At 39.2% G+C, this 18,830-nt stretch overlaps 1 protein-coding gene across 1 annotated transcript in view; it reads left to right on the forward strand.

Annotated features, from left to right (window-relative positions):
* MYO15A (myosin XVA) overlaps positions 1–18,830 on the forward strand; it is a 58,423-nt gene that overhangs the window by 36,996 nt on the left and 2,597 nt on the right. The window contains 20 exon segments of the mRNA XM_072417443.1: positions 560–635; positions 1,941–2,056; positions 2,327–2,445; positions 3,685–3,826; positions 3,973–4,084; positions 5,425–5,630; positions 5,812–5,984; positions 6,984–7,056; positions 7,755–7,827; positions 9,081–9,154; positions 10,332–10,414; positions 10,999–11,129; positions 11,249–11,343; positions 11,795–11,872; positions 12,795–12,891; positions 14,088–14,248; positions 14,349–14,482; positions 15,020–15,153; positions 16,094–16,227; positions 17,755–17,895. Coding sequence (XP_072273544.1) covers positions 560–635; positions 1,941–2,056; positions 2,327–2,445; positions 3,685–3,826; positions 3,973–4,084; positions 5,425–5,630; positions 5,812–5,984; positions 6,984–7,056; positions 7,755–7,827; positions 9,081–9,154; positions 10,332–10,414; positions 10,999–11,129; positions 11,249–11,343; positions 11,795–11,872; positions 12,795–12,891; positions 14,088–14,248; positions 14,349–14,482; positions 15,020–15,153; positions 16,094–16,227; positions 17,755–17,895 — 2,352 coding nt within the window.

Here is an 18,830-nt window from a genome sequence, read left to right on the forward strand (position 1 = left end):
TTATCACTGATCACATGAATAGGCAGAAATAGCTTTTTTCCTGTAATTAGAGCTTATGTGTGATCTTACATCGATCATAATCATTGCTCTATGAGTGTTAAATTTATGCCATCCAATGGTCTGCCCAAACACTAATCCTCAATCTGGCAGAAACCATACGACTTTCCAGCAGAGCTCAAAGATTGCTAAATAAAATGGATAGGCAAAAGGGTAAAACATAGCAGGATTATTACATGACAGATCCACTTCTGGTTTACAGGAACACAACCAGTAATATAACAGAGGTACTAACCTTTCCTTTTTGTAATATAAGAATGTTTTTATTGCTGTTACATTTCACCTAGTCCTTGTATTTTGTTGGGGAATGGATCACCACTTCCTTGTTGGCAATGGCACAGAAAATGACAATAAAATGCCCAGTCTTCTTTCCCATCATGCTATCCAACCCCATTATTAGATAACCATGAGATACATAGAGAGTAGAATGCATCAACTCAGAGGAGCACCCTCAGCCTATCATGAATGAGTTAGCTATTGTTGTTCCCTTTTAATGCTACAGGTGGTCAATGACACCCTATCAGAGAGCTGCATCAGAATCACCAAGGAGGAGAGGCAGAAGATGAGATCTCTGCTGGGTAAGGGGATCTGGAATGGTGGATATTTTGTCTATTGTACCTATTGGCTCAAGTAAAGAAATCTGACTTGTAATTTTGAAATTATATTCCTTCAACCATCCAATCATGAATGGTAACAAAATTATCACAACAGACTCACACTGACCATCTGCATATTAGTTAGATGTGTTAAAAAATGACAGCCATTTTCGGTGGTCTTCTGAAGATGTTCTTTTTTCTACCTATCCTGTAGCTTGCATACTTTAAATGACTGACCTGAATTAGGCATGTGGAACAGTTGTCCCGATATCTCTGACATCTTTTTAGGGTTTGTTTACCCTGTCTGTTATAAAGCTACAAATGCATGTAAACTTATCCACCTCCAGCTCCCTGTGTTAGTTGAAATTACTGCAAATGCCTATTACGGGGGTCGGCAAAGTTTTATGGCGACTAGGCCATTTATGGGGTGGGCGGAGGCACACTAGGCCGGACCCGCCCTAATGACCCCACCCACAACCAGGGAACACCCCCTGAAGTGAAATCCCTCACTTTAGAAGAGAGATTTACCTTCAGGGAGCTTTCCCTATTTACGGCAGCGGCGGAATATCAACGCCGGACGCAGGAAATAGGGGAGCAGCTGCAAGGGGGAGGCACCGGATCCGCAGGTTGCTGGCCTGCATCAGGCCGGATCGGCCAGGGGGCGTTAGACCGGAATGAACTACCGGCTGGGCCGTATCTGGCCTAAAGGCCGGAGTTTGCCGACCCCTGACCTATTAACTTCCACCACTGAAAAAGTGCCCAATGGAACAAATAGCCATCATGATCATCATCTTCCCTAACTTGTACATACGGATACGTTTAGATCTAATTGGGTCTGGGCAGCACGGTGGCTCAGAGGTTAGCACTGTGGCATTTGCAGCGCTGGGTCCCAGGTTTGAATCCTGGCCAGGGCACTATCTGCATGGAGATTGCAGGTTCTCCCCGTGTTTGTGTGGGTTTCTTCCTGGTACTCCGGTTTCCTCCCACATTCCAAAATCATGCAGTTAGGTAATTGGCTTCCCCCCAAAATTGACCTTAGAATGTAATAATGACATATGACTATAGTAGGGTAGATTGTGAGCCCCATTAAAGGACAGCTAGTGACATGACTATGGACTTTGTAAAGTGCTGTGTAATATGTTGGCGCTGTATAATATTAAAAATGTCTGCTTATGTGGTACATGTGTGATTCTTCAGAATTTGTACATTGCACAAGTTCCTATTACTTTGTATTTTAAGTCTTATCATTGGTCAGAATGTTTAACAAGTGCATGTTGTCATTTACAGCTGAATATAGGCTGGACTCCATTAACGCCATCACTGATGAGTCTATAAAGAAGAAGATTGTGACGGCAGCCCGAGAGGAGTGGGAAGTGTATTTCTCAAGGCTCTTTCCAGCTGCGGTAAGAAAGCAAGTATAAGTTGTTATGATTATTAGGGAGGCTATGGCTTAGTACACATGGGCCAGTTTTTACTTTCAATCTGATAAAACATTCGGATTTATAGTGAAACTGAAGTGAATTTAACTGCCGACTAATTTTTGAGTACTCTTTGCAAATTGAGTTTTCATCATGTCCACTATGCTAAATGAAATATCTCCTGCAAGGTAATTATTCAGTGAACATCCTATATCTCATTATTCACCTTAATGACTCTTTGCCTTTCCTGCACAGGGTAGCGTTGGCACTGGTGTACAGATACTTGGTGTTTCTCATACCGGGATAAAACTCTTGAAGATGTTGAAGACCGGGGGCAATGCACCTGAGCAGCTGAGAGTCCTCCGGAGCTACAGGTCAGCAAAAAGTTGGATTCTATTTTGCTGACTACTAACATCACTAAAAGCACTCAAATTATATGATCACTTTCCCTTATTTTGTAGAGCAAGTTTGTACTCCAGAGCCTGACCCCATTTCCCCCCACTACAGATTAAAAAGAATCATTTATGATTGACCCCTATGATAAAATCTGAATATGCAATGTTTAGGTTTTATTTTTATTTTTCTTGCATTTGTCTAGCATTTGAAAATCTCATTAGGATGAAATAATATAAATAATGTTTGGTATTCAATATACAACTGATATAAAAAAATAGTATTGTGTATTACCTATGGCATATGTCTTGGAGATAGAGATAGAAGAGAGATTGAATCCTATTATGGTTTTGCTTTGGAGTCCCCAACACCTCTGCCCACTTCTGCTCAGATATCTGACATTTTACTGATCATTTGCCATGTCATTGCTTCAGAGTGTGCCTAACTTTAAAAGAGCTATGGTTGTCAATTATTCCTTTCTCACCAATGGGGAGACTACATGTTATCAGCATAAGGCCAACCAGTTGATAGGTGGATAACCTGGGAAACCTCCCCTGGATCCAGTACAGGTAAAAAATAAAGTAAAAATAACCCTTTATTAGCTAAGCTTGCACAGCTATAATAATTTATTTGTTTACACCTTTATATGAATTAAACTCAGTGTCATCAGTATGACATTGGGGCTTATTCTTTGTATAAAAAAATGGAGCATGTGTGAAGGCAAATGTGGCACATAGCTGTACCTAATTTCTTCTAAGCGCTGAAAAGAAATTGTAATAAAACCCTAAAGCTGAACTCTATTCAGATATAAGCAATAAATTAATACAGCTCTGTACTCATAAACACAACGTTGTGAGCATTATTAGTATATGCCTTTTGCAGTCCCTGTACAGCAGAGCTTTAGGAGACAAAAAAGCAAAACAAGAAGCATGCAGATGAAAGAAGAGAGCACTGAACGACAGGGTCATGCGCTTATCACTGTGCTTTTGCTTCTATCATTGTACAGACAGTCTGTGGGCAGCTACATGACAGCCTGTGCTCTAAGGAGGTGGGTTGAGCGATGCTGGACGTCATTCAAACCTAAAAACTAGGGACATCTTGTGGCAGAGAAGAAGTATTGCAGCATAAGCAGTTTAATGTTTTATCCTAAAATAGGCTATTATATGTTTGTTGGGATTTTGCTTTATTTAATAAAGTCCTGTGTTTTTGTATCATTGTAGTTACACAGACATCATGTTTGTCACAGTGCTATCTAAAAACATGCTAGAGTTCAACCTAACCAATGAGAAGCTGATTCTCTTCTCCTCGAGGTCCAGCCAGGTGAAAAGTATGATAGACTGCTTTCTCATGGAACTGAAGAAGGTGTGTTATAACTCGATAAATACATATATTTAAAGCTACTGGGTGTTATCTCTATTTTTTAGACCTGTGAAGTATGGCTATCTTTATTTCATAGTAACTTTACAGCCAAAAAATGAATTTCATTTAATTTAATTTTGCATTTTCAGGATTCCAATTATGTGGTTGCCGTGCAAAATCATGTGACGGAAGACAAGAGTTTTCTAAGTTTCCATAAAGGAGATATCATCCGCCTGCAGCCTTTGGAGGGACTACAGAAAGGTCAGTGCCATCACTTTGTGTATGTATCTTGTGTATGTATATATATTGCACAGCAATGGATAACAATAGGTCTGGAGTGGTACTATAAGTTTTATGGGCCTGGTCCAGTGCTCACGCTATAGACTGGCACTATATATACTGCATGTTATGATTCTTCCCATTATTCTAACTTATTCTGCAAATTTTCATGCTGCCAAATGGGATTCTTCACCAGGCCAAAACTATGGCTGCGTTGTGAGGAAGAAAGTCATATATCTGGAGGAACTAAAACGCGGCATTCAGGATTTCGGTGGGTTTTCGTGGCATGCCCCCTGCCCCTGCATGCTGTTTTGCCTTTCCTTATTGTTGATGTCGATTGGCATGGTTGAAAAGCCTGGTGGTTTCTTGTGTGAATTCTGAATTTGGTTGTGTGCTGCCATATGGGTATAGGAATAAAAAATTGTTCTTATTATTATTGTACCAGACCCTGATTGATCAAGGTGAACTAGTGCTTAAAATAATAAGAAAACAAAAAACTCAAGTATAAACTTATGGTACAAAATGTGGCTAACATTGCTCTTATTTAAAACAGTAATAAATAAAAATGCCAATACAATAAATGTGAATAAATAAATTATGGTATATTACTAAATAGTTCTTAAAAAGTAAGAGTAAGTAAAGTAAAAAGTAAAATCAAATGGAATCAGTCTGTTTACCCTTTTACCTTTTTTTTGGGAAGTATTTTTATATTTTTGAGTTGGTCATGATGGGTCACTAGTTCTCAAATGATCTTTTATGAATTATTGTTAGTCACCAGTAGATGGTGCTGTATTCTTATGTAAAGTGTTACAAACTCTGCTTCAGACAACAAGAGTTTAACACTGCACATGAAAACATAGTGCCATCTAGAGGTGTATCTGAGTATAAACAAGGTATTTTCAGATAAAAAAAATGGTTTACACTGGAATATATGTGATAATCGCTTTTTTATATAATTTGACTAGAGTAGGAAAGGATTTAAAGCCCCTGCCTGTTGTTTTCCCTTTAATCAATCAGAGGTCATTGGATCCCTTCGAAATTAGGGTGAGGTCCATGTTGGAAGATTGACCTTCACCTACTGACAACTGTATTATTTTTATTTTCCTTTGAGTTACTTTGTATCCTGGTGACAACATAATTAGACGTTAAACCCTTTTTAGCATATTTCTGCTTGACAAGTCAGGCCCAGGGAATGAAGAGTTAAATTGAACACACAAAAACACGATTCAACCCTAACAACCTACAAGCTGGGAAGTTAAAAAAAAGACCAATGGGCAAACATTATGATACATTCAGAAAATAATGATATTTTACCTCTACAGGGTGGAAATTTGGAGCCATCCATGGTCGGTCAGCTTTGTTCCCGGCTGAGACCGTACAGCCAGTCGCAGCTCCGGATTTTGTGAATTTGCCAGCGGACAGGAAAGGAGATCCGCAGAACAGGCAGAGCAGAGCCGCGGCATCGGCAGCGGTGGCCGTAGCTGTTGCGTCAACGGCTGTGGCTCATGAATTCGACAAGAAGACAGATGTAAGTCAGAGGGATTTTCAGACCTTTCACATGTTGTGATGCTTGCCATCATTTCATTCCTAAGCAGGCTTGATTTCATTTGTGTGGCATTGGCAGCCCATTCTCCCACCTACAACTTTTTCACCACTAAATGACAGGTCTTTTATAAAATTTATAAGGTGGCTTTCATTTTCTCATACAGGGTTCACCCACTCCCAGTGAATACGCAGAAAGTTTGGATGAGTACACTGACCCCTCCACCTCTGAGATCGTGCTACAGGGCAGTCCGTATAACATGGTGGAGTTTGCCAAGAAGTACTTCCGGGAGGGCCAGAGGCTGATGGCACAGGAGGAGCAGGAGAAGAAAGTTTCAGGGTGAGTCAGTTACTTCACATGTTCAATTGTCGCTGTTATCAGAAATATATATTTTTACAAGGCCCTTGGGGCTGTGCTTGAAGTAAGAGGGTATGGATAGGCAAAATACAAAAAAAAGCCAAAATAGTCAAAGACAGCACACAAGCAGCACGGTGGCTCAGTGGTTAGCACTCTGGCCTTTGCAGCGCTAGGTCCCAGGTTCGAATCTCGGCCAGGACACTATCTGCATGGAGTTTACAGGTTCTCCCTGTGTTTGCGTGGGTTTCCTCCAGGTACTCTGGTTTCCTCCCACATTTCAAAACAAAAAAACATGCAGTTTGGTTAATTGGATCCCCTCCAAAACAAACTTACCTTAGACTGTATTAAAATCAAATGACTATGGTAGGGTCATTAGATTGTGACGTGACCATGGACTTTGTACATCGCTGCGTAATATGTCAGCGCTATATAAATACTGTGTAATGATAATAACATGCTTAAATCCAAGTGTCTTCTGGCCATTTATGTGATGAGCAGGGTCCCCCTCTCTTCTACTCTGGTTTTGGTGGTGGTGGTCCTCAGTTCTGCAGAAAATGTCACTTTTTTGCTGTGTTTTGCTGTGATTAGAGACTGTGCAAAAAGACACCCCCTAGTCGTGTGTCTGTGATAACATGGGGGTAACAGGAAGTGGGTAAAGAACACTGGGTTTCCATTTAACAGGAAAATCTGCACACTATCATGCCAGAAAAAAAAGATAAATACTGCAGCACTTTTTTTTTGAAGTTTGGGCAAATTGATTTAGAGCCACAAATCTTTCATTGGAGTCCATATAAAGCATTTCTAAATTTGGATAAAGCAAGTAAATGACAGAACCCTGTTTTTGGATATTATTTGATTTCATAAGCAGGGGCAGGGCTGGTGATGTCAAATCACTTTCAATTAATTTCTATTCTGGAGAGATAAGTAAAACTCTAACTAACAATCAAGGACTAACAACCTTTCTTATGTGTCTCATTGCAGAGATTTCTCCAAACCAGGATCAAAGAAAAGCAGAGAGTCCAGGGATCCAGCCGAGTTGCTGAAATTTACCAAGGTGACCAGGACACAAACATTCTAGTTTTTAAAATTATTTTGTTAGGTTAAAAAGCTTGTAAATTCTATTTAGTGCCAATAAATTCCTATTTCAGAATGTCAGAGGGAACCATTTAGATCTCAAAGCATGTACCATTTCTACATTGCAGTACCATTACTTTTTTAAATGCACCCCAATACAAATAAAGCAACTCACTCGCTTTGCCATGTGCTGCAATGCCTGGTAGTACGTTGCATTAAAAAAGCTTGTGCATATTTATCGTGTAAGGGTTCATTGTCAGCTTATTTATATTTAATGGTTTGCAACATAATGCACAATAATGCACATGCATTATTGCATCACATAGAACTAAATGGGTCTTAAATAAGAACTAATGTGTTAAAAACTTTGTTTTGTTTATGATATGTACTTTTTAGATTATTTAATCAGTCTCTGCTTCCAGCTTTGCAGTGCTTCACAATGATTGTAGTTTATTGCTCCTTCTCAAAATGCAGCTCTATGAGCTTACTGAAAAATATGCACCCCCTGTGTGACTGATATCTTAACAGTGGCTAAAGCCAGAATGTATTTTTTGGGTGGAACAGGAAATCATTTACTGTTATAGCCAACCTTGTCTATATCAGTGTGATAGTTCCCAGGAATTGGTAGGAGATCAGTTATTTCTGTCCTCCAATAAACCTTTCTGTGTCTCTTTATAGAACCCCATACAAGAATCGCTCATTGAATTCAGTGACAGCAGTATGAACAGAATCGCTTCAGAACTTTTCCTAGGTAAGATTACAAGTAGCACTAATATTTACTAAGATTACAGTGGCACCAATATATTACTAAATAATCTTTCATAGTTTTCATTTAGTGATTTAAACATTTTACACTTTATTATTATGCAAGCAGATGATGCACTGCAGTCTCTAAAGTGCCAAAAAGCCTTCCTATTTTGAGATATCATGGCATTCATGCATGAGCACTTGATACTAAATTCACGCCATGCCCCGATCTTCCCCTCACCTGCCCATGATACTATTAAGAGCTGATTTAATAACGCTCTCCAAAATTGTTGAGGATACACTTTCATTAGTGAAGCTGGGTGATAAAGCAAACCTGGAATGGATCTGGTCCAGGATTCAAAACATTTGTTCACAAATAGCAAATTACTTTAGAGAAATTCATTCCAGGTTTTCTGGATCACCCAGCTTCACTGATGAAAGTGTATCCTCCCCAGCCTTGGGGGAATTTAATAAATCAGGCCCTAAGTGTACACAGAATTGGCACTTGACCTTGGGAGTCTTTGTTGCTCCTACTTCATCAGTGCCCATATATGATATGTGATAATTGATCTGATTGGGATAATGCACACAAGTGGGATTAGGACATGCAGTCATTTGAGAATGAAAGATGCAAGAAAGGAATCCTGCAAAGATGGACCCAGTGTTAACAGCAGCAGGGCAGAGCTAGCTATCCTAAAAGAATGTGAAAGAATTAGTAATCACGTGACCACAGTAATATTGGCTCCAATGAGTGGAGAGAAGATACACTGACTCCATAACTCTTTTTTATAGCTCATCCATGAAATACAGACCACAATATACCAGGGCATCTCAGGGTTTTCTCTGCTTAACCCTGCAAAAAAAAAAAATGGTGACTGGACAAGATGTTGGTCACTTGATTCTGACAGATCACGATTGTTCTTTTTTTCATGTTTGCAAAACATTGTACACACTGAATACTTTTAGAAACCCAAAAAATGTTGGCCCAAAGTTTCTCAATTGAAACCTTCAGCTAGAGTTGTGTACCAACAACTCCTGCTGAAGGTTTTAATTTAGAGTCACTTTTTACTGAGCCAAACAGAAAAACATCCTTAGGCTGAAACCTGCAGTGCATGGTTTTTAAACAGCTTCTATAGCTGTACTGTGTCAGACTTAATGTTTATTGAGATGACAATTGATACAGTTATGACAGTTGTCAGACACCTTGGTCTTTTATTGGACAATGCAAAGCTGTAGATTGACTCTCTTTTCTTACAGCTGTGATGAGGTTCATGGGGGACGCTCCTCTGAAGGGTCAGTCTGAGCTAGATGTGGTTACCATCGTCCTAAAGGTATAGATTTCTGAGTGTAATTGTTTTAGTGTATTATGCTTTCAAATGTATTTTTTTCAAGAACGGCATTTTCCTTGTTTATATCATTACGCACGGTGGCTCAGTGGTTAGCGCTCTGGCCCAGGTTCGAATCTCGGCAAGGACACTATCTGCATGGAGTTTGCAGGTTTTCCCCATGTTTCCCCAGGTTTCCTTCCACATTCCAAAAGCATGCAGTTAGGGTAATTGGCTTCCCTTCAAAATTGACCTTAGACGTTATTCAAGACATATGACTAAAGTAGGGACATTAGATTGTGAGTTCATATGAGGGACAGCTAGTGACATGACTATGAACTCTGTGCTGCGCTGCATAATATGTTGGCGCTATATAAATAAAGTATAATAATCAATAAACAGTGTAATAATAATATTCAATAAATTTCAACCACACAGTTATATTTTAGATTCTTACATTATTGCATATAAATACAGCTGAAAACACAAAACATATATAGTGGAACCCTGTGACAGCCAACTTAGCCTGAGCTAAGTTGGGCCACCATGAGGCTGGATGAGACTTTTGGAGACTGTGAAAATCTTATGGGAGTTAGTCAGGCACTGTAGGCATCCTATAGGAGATGGTCAGAGACTGCGGGCACGCTGCAAGTGTGCATGGAGAGATGCAGGAGATAGAAACAATGGAGACATGTACATAAGACTGCTAGGGACCACTCTCATTAAAGTTCCAATATAAATACATTCCCCCACCACAGGATGTAGGTTGGACATTATGTATATAACCTAAATGGTGGACTGTGAGAGCAAATGTAAAGGAATTGAGTAACTACAGAAGGCTTACAATGTAAAACCCACAAAGACAGGGCACCCGACCATTACTACCCAGCCCAGCAAGTAAAATACCAACCAGATGGCAGCTCTGAGCACATAATAAAAAAAACTTTTCTCTTCAAAGTTTCCCTTTAGTAAAATAACATGCCAAAGCAACCAGTAAATAAAAAGAAATAAATATGATTTTGAATGAGCAGAAGGCATACACTTGTCAAGCCATAACCAGGACTATAATACACTAGTGCCAAACATTCATGTATGTTCCAGGGGTGTCATTCTCTTACCCATGGTCTACATTAACCTGAAGGATAGAAGATATTCATTGTCTGTATGTTCTGTGTTTTTGCAGATATGTGGAGAACATGAAGTGCTGAAAGATGAAAGCTATTGTCAAATCATAAAGCAGATCACAGACAACTCCAGCACCAAGACGTAAGTAACTCCCATACACAACAAAAGTCAATGGCAGGGTAACTCATGGAGAATGATTCAAACATTAAATTTGCATTGACCATAGCACATGGACTCAACATTGCATGCTCAGGTAATAGGTGTGCCATACCCCCTCTGTTCATACCTTCAGATGATGAACAGTGTTCTTTGCAATTGCATCAGTACAATGAGGTGCATATTGGCATTGCAGTGCAAATGTGTATACCCCTAAGGTGCATGCTGGTATGCAAAGTTGTAGTTTTGTGTTGCAATGAGCACCTATGAACACCTATTGTGTTGCAATGAGCACCTCCTGTTAAAGAACTGATGTCAACAAGGGATGGGGGGGGGGGATTTTAAGATTGGTGACAAGTTCAAAACTTATAAAATGAAGAAAGCCAGGTAGGCAAAATTTTTTAATTTTAAAAATCCACCCTTTACAAACACAAGAGAATTAAAACATAATCACACTGAAGTTTGTTAGGACAAACAGCATGCAAGATATGCATTCAAAAAAAAAACCTTGCATTCATGTTGACTTATTTATTACATTACAACCACCCTCTTGTGTTTTTTTTAAATAGGGACAGCTGTCAGAGAGGCTGGAGGCTCCTCTACATCCTTACAGCTTATCACAGATGTTCGGAGGTCCTAAAACCGTACCTGTTTAAGTTCCTGCAAGACACGTGCCGAAGCCCTGGGCTGCACTTTCAAGGTAACCAGCAGACTTGAGTAGAAAAACAAACCTCTGGACAGAAGATCTGTGTCCTTGTAATTACTTGGTGGAGCTCACACTATAGTGTTGCATATGCGCTCATGTTTTTTCCTTAACAGGTATAGCAAAAGCCTGTGAGCAGAACCTACGCAAAACTTTGTTGTATGGAGGGCGATGTGAATTCCCCAGTGCTATGGAACTAAAAGCCATGGTGGTAAGTGACAAGAATACCTGCCAGGGAACATAAACTTTACTAGACCAAAGAAAACCTGTATAAATGTGCAGGCTGCTATTGCTGATCTAATACTGTAATTGCTAGCCAATTGACAATCATACGGTTGATTTACTAAAGAAACTGAAAAAATGTAATATAGCTGCGTATTATGTTGATGCTATATAAATACTGTTTATTATTTTAAAAAATTATTATTAAAATTATTAATAACAATAATAATAATAATAATAATTATATATCTATACCTGTGCTGTGTAGGCATGCAGTATCCAAATTTGGCCATTAGACGTCGCTGCAATGACATTTCTATACCTTTGTATAGGAGTGAATGGATTTTTTCCTAACAAAAAACTCAAATGGCCATTTCTGTAGATGCTAAAATAGAACTTCCAATTATTTCTCTATAAAATGTAATAAAATTTTTCCCCAGGCTGGAAGAAGCTCCAAGAGACAGCTGTTCCTTTTACCTGGAGGAATTGAACGACATCTCAAGATAAAAACATGTTCGGTCAGTTTATTATTTAGATTACCATTCTATTTCCCATAATATTTTTGGGCGATGCAGTTTGGTTGTCACCCCACACACACACTCACACACACACACACACACACACACCCAGGCAGATGATTAGACACTGAAGAAAGCATCACAACACTGATTAGGTTGTCACTCTGCTCTCTTCTTTCCTTAGAAAGTGTCCAGTGTTAGACTGACAGCACTTTGCAGAAATGTGGAGGCTGATTGGCTGCTTTCTTTCTCTCTGAGTCTAAAGGGTTGCTGTTCAGAATGTAAAACAAAAAAATAGCTCATTGTAGTTGTAATTAAAAAAGAATGCTATCAATTATTATTAACAAACCTGGCTAATGCAAACACAATGTATGGTAAACAAACAATAAGTCATGGGGACCTTCCATGAAAATCTAGGCAGTTGTAAATAAACTGCTTGACCCTTCGACTTCTGCATAACTAGCCTTCCTATTGGCCATTTAGGGACCAATAAAGAGGTGAAAGGGATAGGGCTAGGCCTTACTTTTTCAATAAAAGTCAGCATTTGCATGATTCGGCTTTTTATATTTCTAGATCAACTAATCATTTTCACCATTGCACTGGTTGTACAATTTGTTATCACATCCTGGTTTGATCTGGTGACAAATTCACTTGTCCTGATGCTGAAATACGCACATTAGATAACAGCTGAGCTTTCTGCATTGAGATAACAGAATTAAAAAACTGTCAAAGGGGAGAAAAGCTACAAACAATATACCAAACCCAATATAATAGCTACATGCACAGATACTTGAAGGAATAAATATCCAGATCCCCCATCATTTTGGTGGAATCAGCTGTCTCCATTTGTACCATTTGCTCTATGAATGTAATGTAATCTTATGAGTTGAAGTCTTAACACCAGGCATTTTTTATGGTTTAGGTGGCCTTTGATGTGATTGAAGAGATCTGCACTGAGATGGGGGTGCACAGAGATGAGGCTTACCATGAATATGCCATTTTTGCTGTTACCAATCGGGGTAAGTTGGGACACAACACTACAAACGTACTATCTATATGCCAAAATATGCCATGTCCATGCTCCAGATACCCAGGTGCCCTCAGCTTCAAATTTCAACAAACCGTCCCCTTAAAGAAGAAATACTTTAAAAAATACATTTATGTCCATTTTTGAGCACATGGTATGGATTAAGGTTTTAGTATGGAGACCACATACCCAACCTGGAGCTTGGCATACTGTCTATGCCAGTGTTTCTCAACCAGGGTTCCTCCAGAAGTTGCTAGGGGTCCTTGAGCATTGAGTAATTTGTACCTCTCAGGTCAGTTTAAGTGACACCAATGATGTTTTTGGCTATCTGTAAGGGTGACATTCTTCCCACTGACCAGCAATGTAAGAGGCTATATACTGTGAGCTGTGGATAAGACTTGAATGTTTTTTTCAAGGGTTCCCCCCCAAAAGGTAGAAACTGCTCTATGCTATTGCACTAGAATGGAAAAAAAAAAAACAAAAAAAGAAAAGAAAGGGAGTTCAAAGGGAGCCACATTAAGAAGGGGGGTGGTGGTCAGGATTTGGTATTTATGCCAATGTTGTATGTCATGCAAAATGCCACTGAAAGGGGCAGTGTGGCAGGAAAAAAATCAAAATGGTAAGTAATGCATTAAGGCAGCACATATTATGGGGGATCTGTCATTTCTGAAGGCAGTAAAACCAAGTGGCACCCAGGGAGTTGAAGTGCATTTATAAATATATATATATATATATATATATATATATATATATTATATTTATTAAGGTATATATAGGTAGCAGAGACAGTCCTAGGTCAGACACCCTGGCACAATGCCATGCGTATATGAGTTCCAGAGGCATTACCAGGGCAAGAGAGACCCGAATAAGTTTTTTTGGAGCACCAACGATGACCAATAATGAAGCTGAGATATTTATTTGCACAGTTGGCCTCTGCAGTTTATATCAGCCCTAGATCCTTAGGTATGGGGCAAGTACCAGCCCATGGGATGGAACAGCGTACCTTTACTACCCCCCTCAAGCTACCACTCTCTAAAATTCCATTGCATTGGAAGGAAAAAGAAGCACAGATTATGTTACATATGTTTTCTGCAGTTAATAAAGCAACTTAGGGGAAATAAATCTGACATAAGACCTCACACTGCCTGATTTAACATGTCTTAGATCTGTGATCTTTTACCCCTACAGGTCAGAATGTGAGACCTATAAATAGGAAGGAGTACATCCTGGATGTCTCAGCTGAGATGGAGCAGACTGATAGTAACTACATGTTCTGGTTCAGAAGAATCATCTGGGCTCAGCCACTAAAGTTTGAGAATGAGTTGTATGTGACCATGCACTATAACCAGGTGCGGCAGAGTAATGGACATGGTGGAAGTGAACCTTTCCTTCTGTTGTGTGCATGGTGCTAGAATCAGTCAGTAATTTTCCTTTATTCTCCCTTGCTAGGTCTTACCAGATTACCTGAAGGGACTGTTTAATGTCTTCACACACGCTAAACCCACCGAGCAACAATTTCAGCAAATCTCAAGATTGGCGGCCCTACAACACCGAGCTAAGGATAGCGTTTACCTGCCTACCTCGTATGTACATCATATTTACATCTTCTCATGAGACCTCCTGTCAGATCATTGTTTGCATAAGGACTAAAAACTGGTGAACGAGTTTGGTATGCAGAAGTGGAATGTACATTCATCCACTAAAAAATGGCAATGCCATGGTCATGACTTGGTTGGATCCAAGTATGGTGTTCCTGGGTTGTGCTCTATTTTCACAACAATTTCTAACTTCGGTTTGAATAAATCAAAGAACAGCAGTCTAGGGGAACCAATCTAAAACTGGTGCGGTGACCTTAAATAAGCATGCTGCTGATTTATACCATAATGATGTATACCATAATGCAGATTAACTGCAAGTGTCAATAAATGATCTCGGAAGGCTCTCTATCTTCTGTCAAATGCAAATGAAAAGCACCTGAAAGCAAGCTGCATTTGGCTATCAACAATAAAAAACCTAACATTGCATATCTTATAACTTAACAACTAGAGAACTTAAAATGCTGTACCACCTAAAATACCTAAGTATTGTCTTTTGTTCTAATTCCCTCTATCGTCCTGCAGGCGTGAAGTGCAGGATTACATCCCCAACCAGTTCTACAAATCGGTAAAGCCTCAGTCATGGCTGAACATGGTTATGCAGCACATGCAGCAGATTCAGCCTTTGAGCCCTCACCAGGGAAGAGCTCAGTTCCTAGGTAAGAGCTTTCGCTGGCACTATAAATCCTATCCAGAATATCCTACCAAAGTTATTTTCTATAGGACCCACAAGAGAGAGAATAAGCGGACTGTGTTCCGCAAAGTGCGTAAAACATGCTAATATCACCAAGAAGTGAGACTTATACAGTGAGTAAAGTTGTTTCAGACATTTTATTGATTGTTAAATAAATTGTATTTTATGATCTTTTACAAGTTGTCAATATGGTCAGTCTTTAATAATGCCTAAAAAGTCCCAGGAAACTTTTGTGGTTTTCCTTTTTCTTTTTGTTTATTCTCCATAAGAGTTATTAGCTCTTCATATCCCACCGCTACATGTATATTTTTGGTTGTGTACTTTTATAAATTCAATTAGCAGTACTCATATTGCAAGCAGAAGCATCATTCATTGTTAATCATTCATTCAAAGAAAAAATAAACTATCAAATGCCCAAAGCAAATAAAAAAATCCACTTACCTTCAATGCCGCAGCACAGTCGAACGGTCCAGAGGTGTCTTCCATCGATTCAGGTGTCGCCCCGATATTCGTCCCCGAGCCAGTGCGCAGGGTGCTGCCATCTTTGCCTCTTCTTCCCGGTTCTTCCTCCAACGTCACCCGAGCCAGGCGCGAGATCGGGTGACGTAGGTTGGAAAAAAAGTTTCTTTTTCCTTTTCACAAAAAGGCTCCTTCTGCACATACCCAAGATGCTCGAGCATGCGCAGAAGGAGCACCCAAGAGCCTCCCGGGATGCGTGAAGTAGGTATGGTGGTGCTGTACCCTTATTTTTTTATTTTAAAGAAAGGGTGTTGCACTTAAAAAAAAAAAATCTGAATTTTTACCTTACATGGTTGTCTACCCTTTATTGTAAAGTGAAATTTCTGAGTTTAGCTACACTTTAAGTGTATAAGTAGCCATTGTTTTAATATTGTCCCCTCTTGCAGGTCTGGTAAGTGCCTTTCCCATGTTCGGCTCTTCATTCTTCTACATCCAGAGCTGCAGTAACAACATGGTCATCTCCCCGTGTATCCTGGCTGTCAATCAGAATGGGCTAAATTTCCTGAACAAAGAAACTCACGTATGTATAAATGACACAATGAGCCTGATTAATAAAACTTCCTAGACTGGAGAGGATACAGCAAATAGCAAATTACTTTAAAGAAATACATTTCAGGTTTGCTGGATCACTCAGCTTCAGTGATGAAAGTATATCCTCCTCTCCAGTGCTTTGTTCAATCTGGGCCATTGTCAGCAAAGATTTCTGATACTTCTGGTAATAGGATAGATTTCTTTTGGATACCCTAAGGCCACCACAGATGTGACACCTGCTTCCTTCATGTACAGTATTACAAAAATCATATCTTGTGACATTGACAAGGTTTTTTATTTATTTCTACTGTTCTATTTTACAAAAGTAAGACACCATGCTGGTATTCTGCAACTGTACTGTAATGTATCAGGATCTGGTAAGATAACAGTGTAGTTGGTGTATGATGTACAATCATGGTGGACAGATGCTTCACTCAGCAAGGACAATATGAAACCCCAAATGCACATTGCTCAAGCTCCCTGTTATTCTGACATTTTGACCTCTGAAGGAGATGGGGGGCAAATGCTAAGTTTTCTCTGCCCTAAAGCCAGCCCTGCCCCTCAGTTTGGAATACTGATGCTTTTCTTGTAGGTGACAGAGTATTTGCATCTGATATTATAGCACACTGATGGGAAAAGGTTTGTTGGTTTCTGCAGAGTAAAAGGAAATATATGTGACTGGTTACGATTGGGTACAAACATGGAAAGCCTTTGTCTGCAATAGCAAACATTTCATTTATTTGTCATTGTCTATATCATCTGATCATTTAAAGCCACATTGAAATCGGCTGCTCGTTCTGCCAACACTGGACCATCCTGAAGTAAACCAACATGATTCCATTGTGAGGAAAATATATGCAAAAATGATTTAAATTTAAAATGTCAGCATTATACTTAAAAAACACGAATTTGACACTTGAGCTTTTGCAATTCAAAACAATTATTTAAATACTTGATAAATAGAATTTTTTTTGGCTTACCGCACCACAAAAGGGACATCAAGGAAGAGGTGCCTCTTCCTTGATGTTCCTTTTGTGGTGTGGTTGGCCAAAAACTTTGAGGCATATGCAATTGGTAATGGTTTATTTATCATTTATTTAGATAATTGTTTTGAATTTAAATATATAGATTTTTTGTATATCTGTAGATCTCAAATGCTACCCCTGGTGAAGCATTTGTTTTTCTAAGAAACACGTCGGGTCAACAAATTGATGGAGATCACCTGTTGTTTCTTTTAACATGTAAAATTAGTTTTTCCATTTAATAAGGAAGGGATATGACATCGGTGGAGTTTATTCCATGTTCCTACTAACACCACTCTCTATTTTTATACATTGCTATGATTCCATTATGAGGCTTGGCCAATCCCGCCTGCTCATCATTTAGTTGTAAGCCTTTGAACTCTAAATGTCATTTTTTTTGTTGATAAAAGTATTTTCTTTTTTTCTTTTTTTTTTTTAATGTTTATGATATTTTTTCACCTGCAGGCATTAACTGATCATGTTTTGGTTTACAGGAGCTTGTTGTGACATTCCCATTAAAGGATATCCAGAGCACTAGGACCCAGCGTCCAGCACCGGGGTTCAGTTACCCATATGTGGATGTACTTCTGGGTGACATGACATCACAACGGATCACACAACTACAGCTAGAACAGGTAAAACATGTTTTCTCTAGTGGTTGAACTTGATGGATTTATGTCTTTTTTCAACCTAAATGTAACATTTATCACACGATGCAGGCATGGCTCTCTAAATATCTCCTTTCTCTCTTTTTTGTATCTCTTCTGTTCTTTGCTTTACCTTTGGATCTCTAAAATGATCAGATAAGAGGTGGTATGTTATGTAATCAGCATACACTGGGAATCATTGAACTCATCTCATCTTGGTGTTCCTACACATTGTACATCCTCCATGAAAAGATATCACTGTGTGTAAAGTGGGATTTATTCTTTCATCTCATACTTTGGTCATTTGCACATTTTGCTTTACTGATATATAAATAATGTGATTTGATGAATGTTAATTCATCAATATTTTTAGGCACCAGAGGCTGTGGTGACGTACGGATTGGGTATGTGGTGGGGGAGCAGGTACATCGGCACACCTTGAAGTGTTGAAAACCTGCAGTGTCTGGAGTACAGAAATAGTTTTATTAATCTCTGTGGTATAAAAGATTGTTACATTGGTGATAGACAATAACAATTAACAGGAATCTACAAAGTGAACATAGGAAGATTTGTCAGAGCCATACATAGGATTTATTCACATAAGCAAAGAAATTGTTACATAAAGACAATAATACCAGATGGTGAATCCTTGCAGGAAAGTGTGTATTCCTGGTTAGATTTTGTGAGGAATTAGAAACTTCGGGTGATAAGTTTACATGCAACCAAAAGTCATATAAAGGAGTCAGAATAAAAGTGGAAAAAGGGGTGAGATGATATGGGAGAAAATAGGGGTGAAGTGGGAGCAAAGTGAAAGAAAGGAAGAAGGAGGAGAGAAGATGCAGGAAGGGGTGGGACAAGAAGGAGGAGTCTGTTAGGTGGGAGCGGCTAATACAAGTGAAAGGAACGGGGAACATAAGGTGTGC

Source organism: Pyxicephalus adspersus, chromosome 7 (genome assembly GCF_032062135.1).
Source record: "Pyxicephalus adspersus chromosome 7, UCB_Pads_2.0, whole genome shotgun sequence".
Classification (NCBI taxonomy): domain Eukaryota; kingdom Metazoa; phylum Chordata; class Amphibia; order Anura; family Pyxicephalidae; genus Pyxicephalus; species Pyxicephalus adspersus.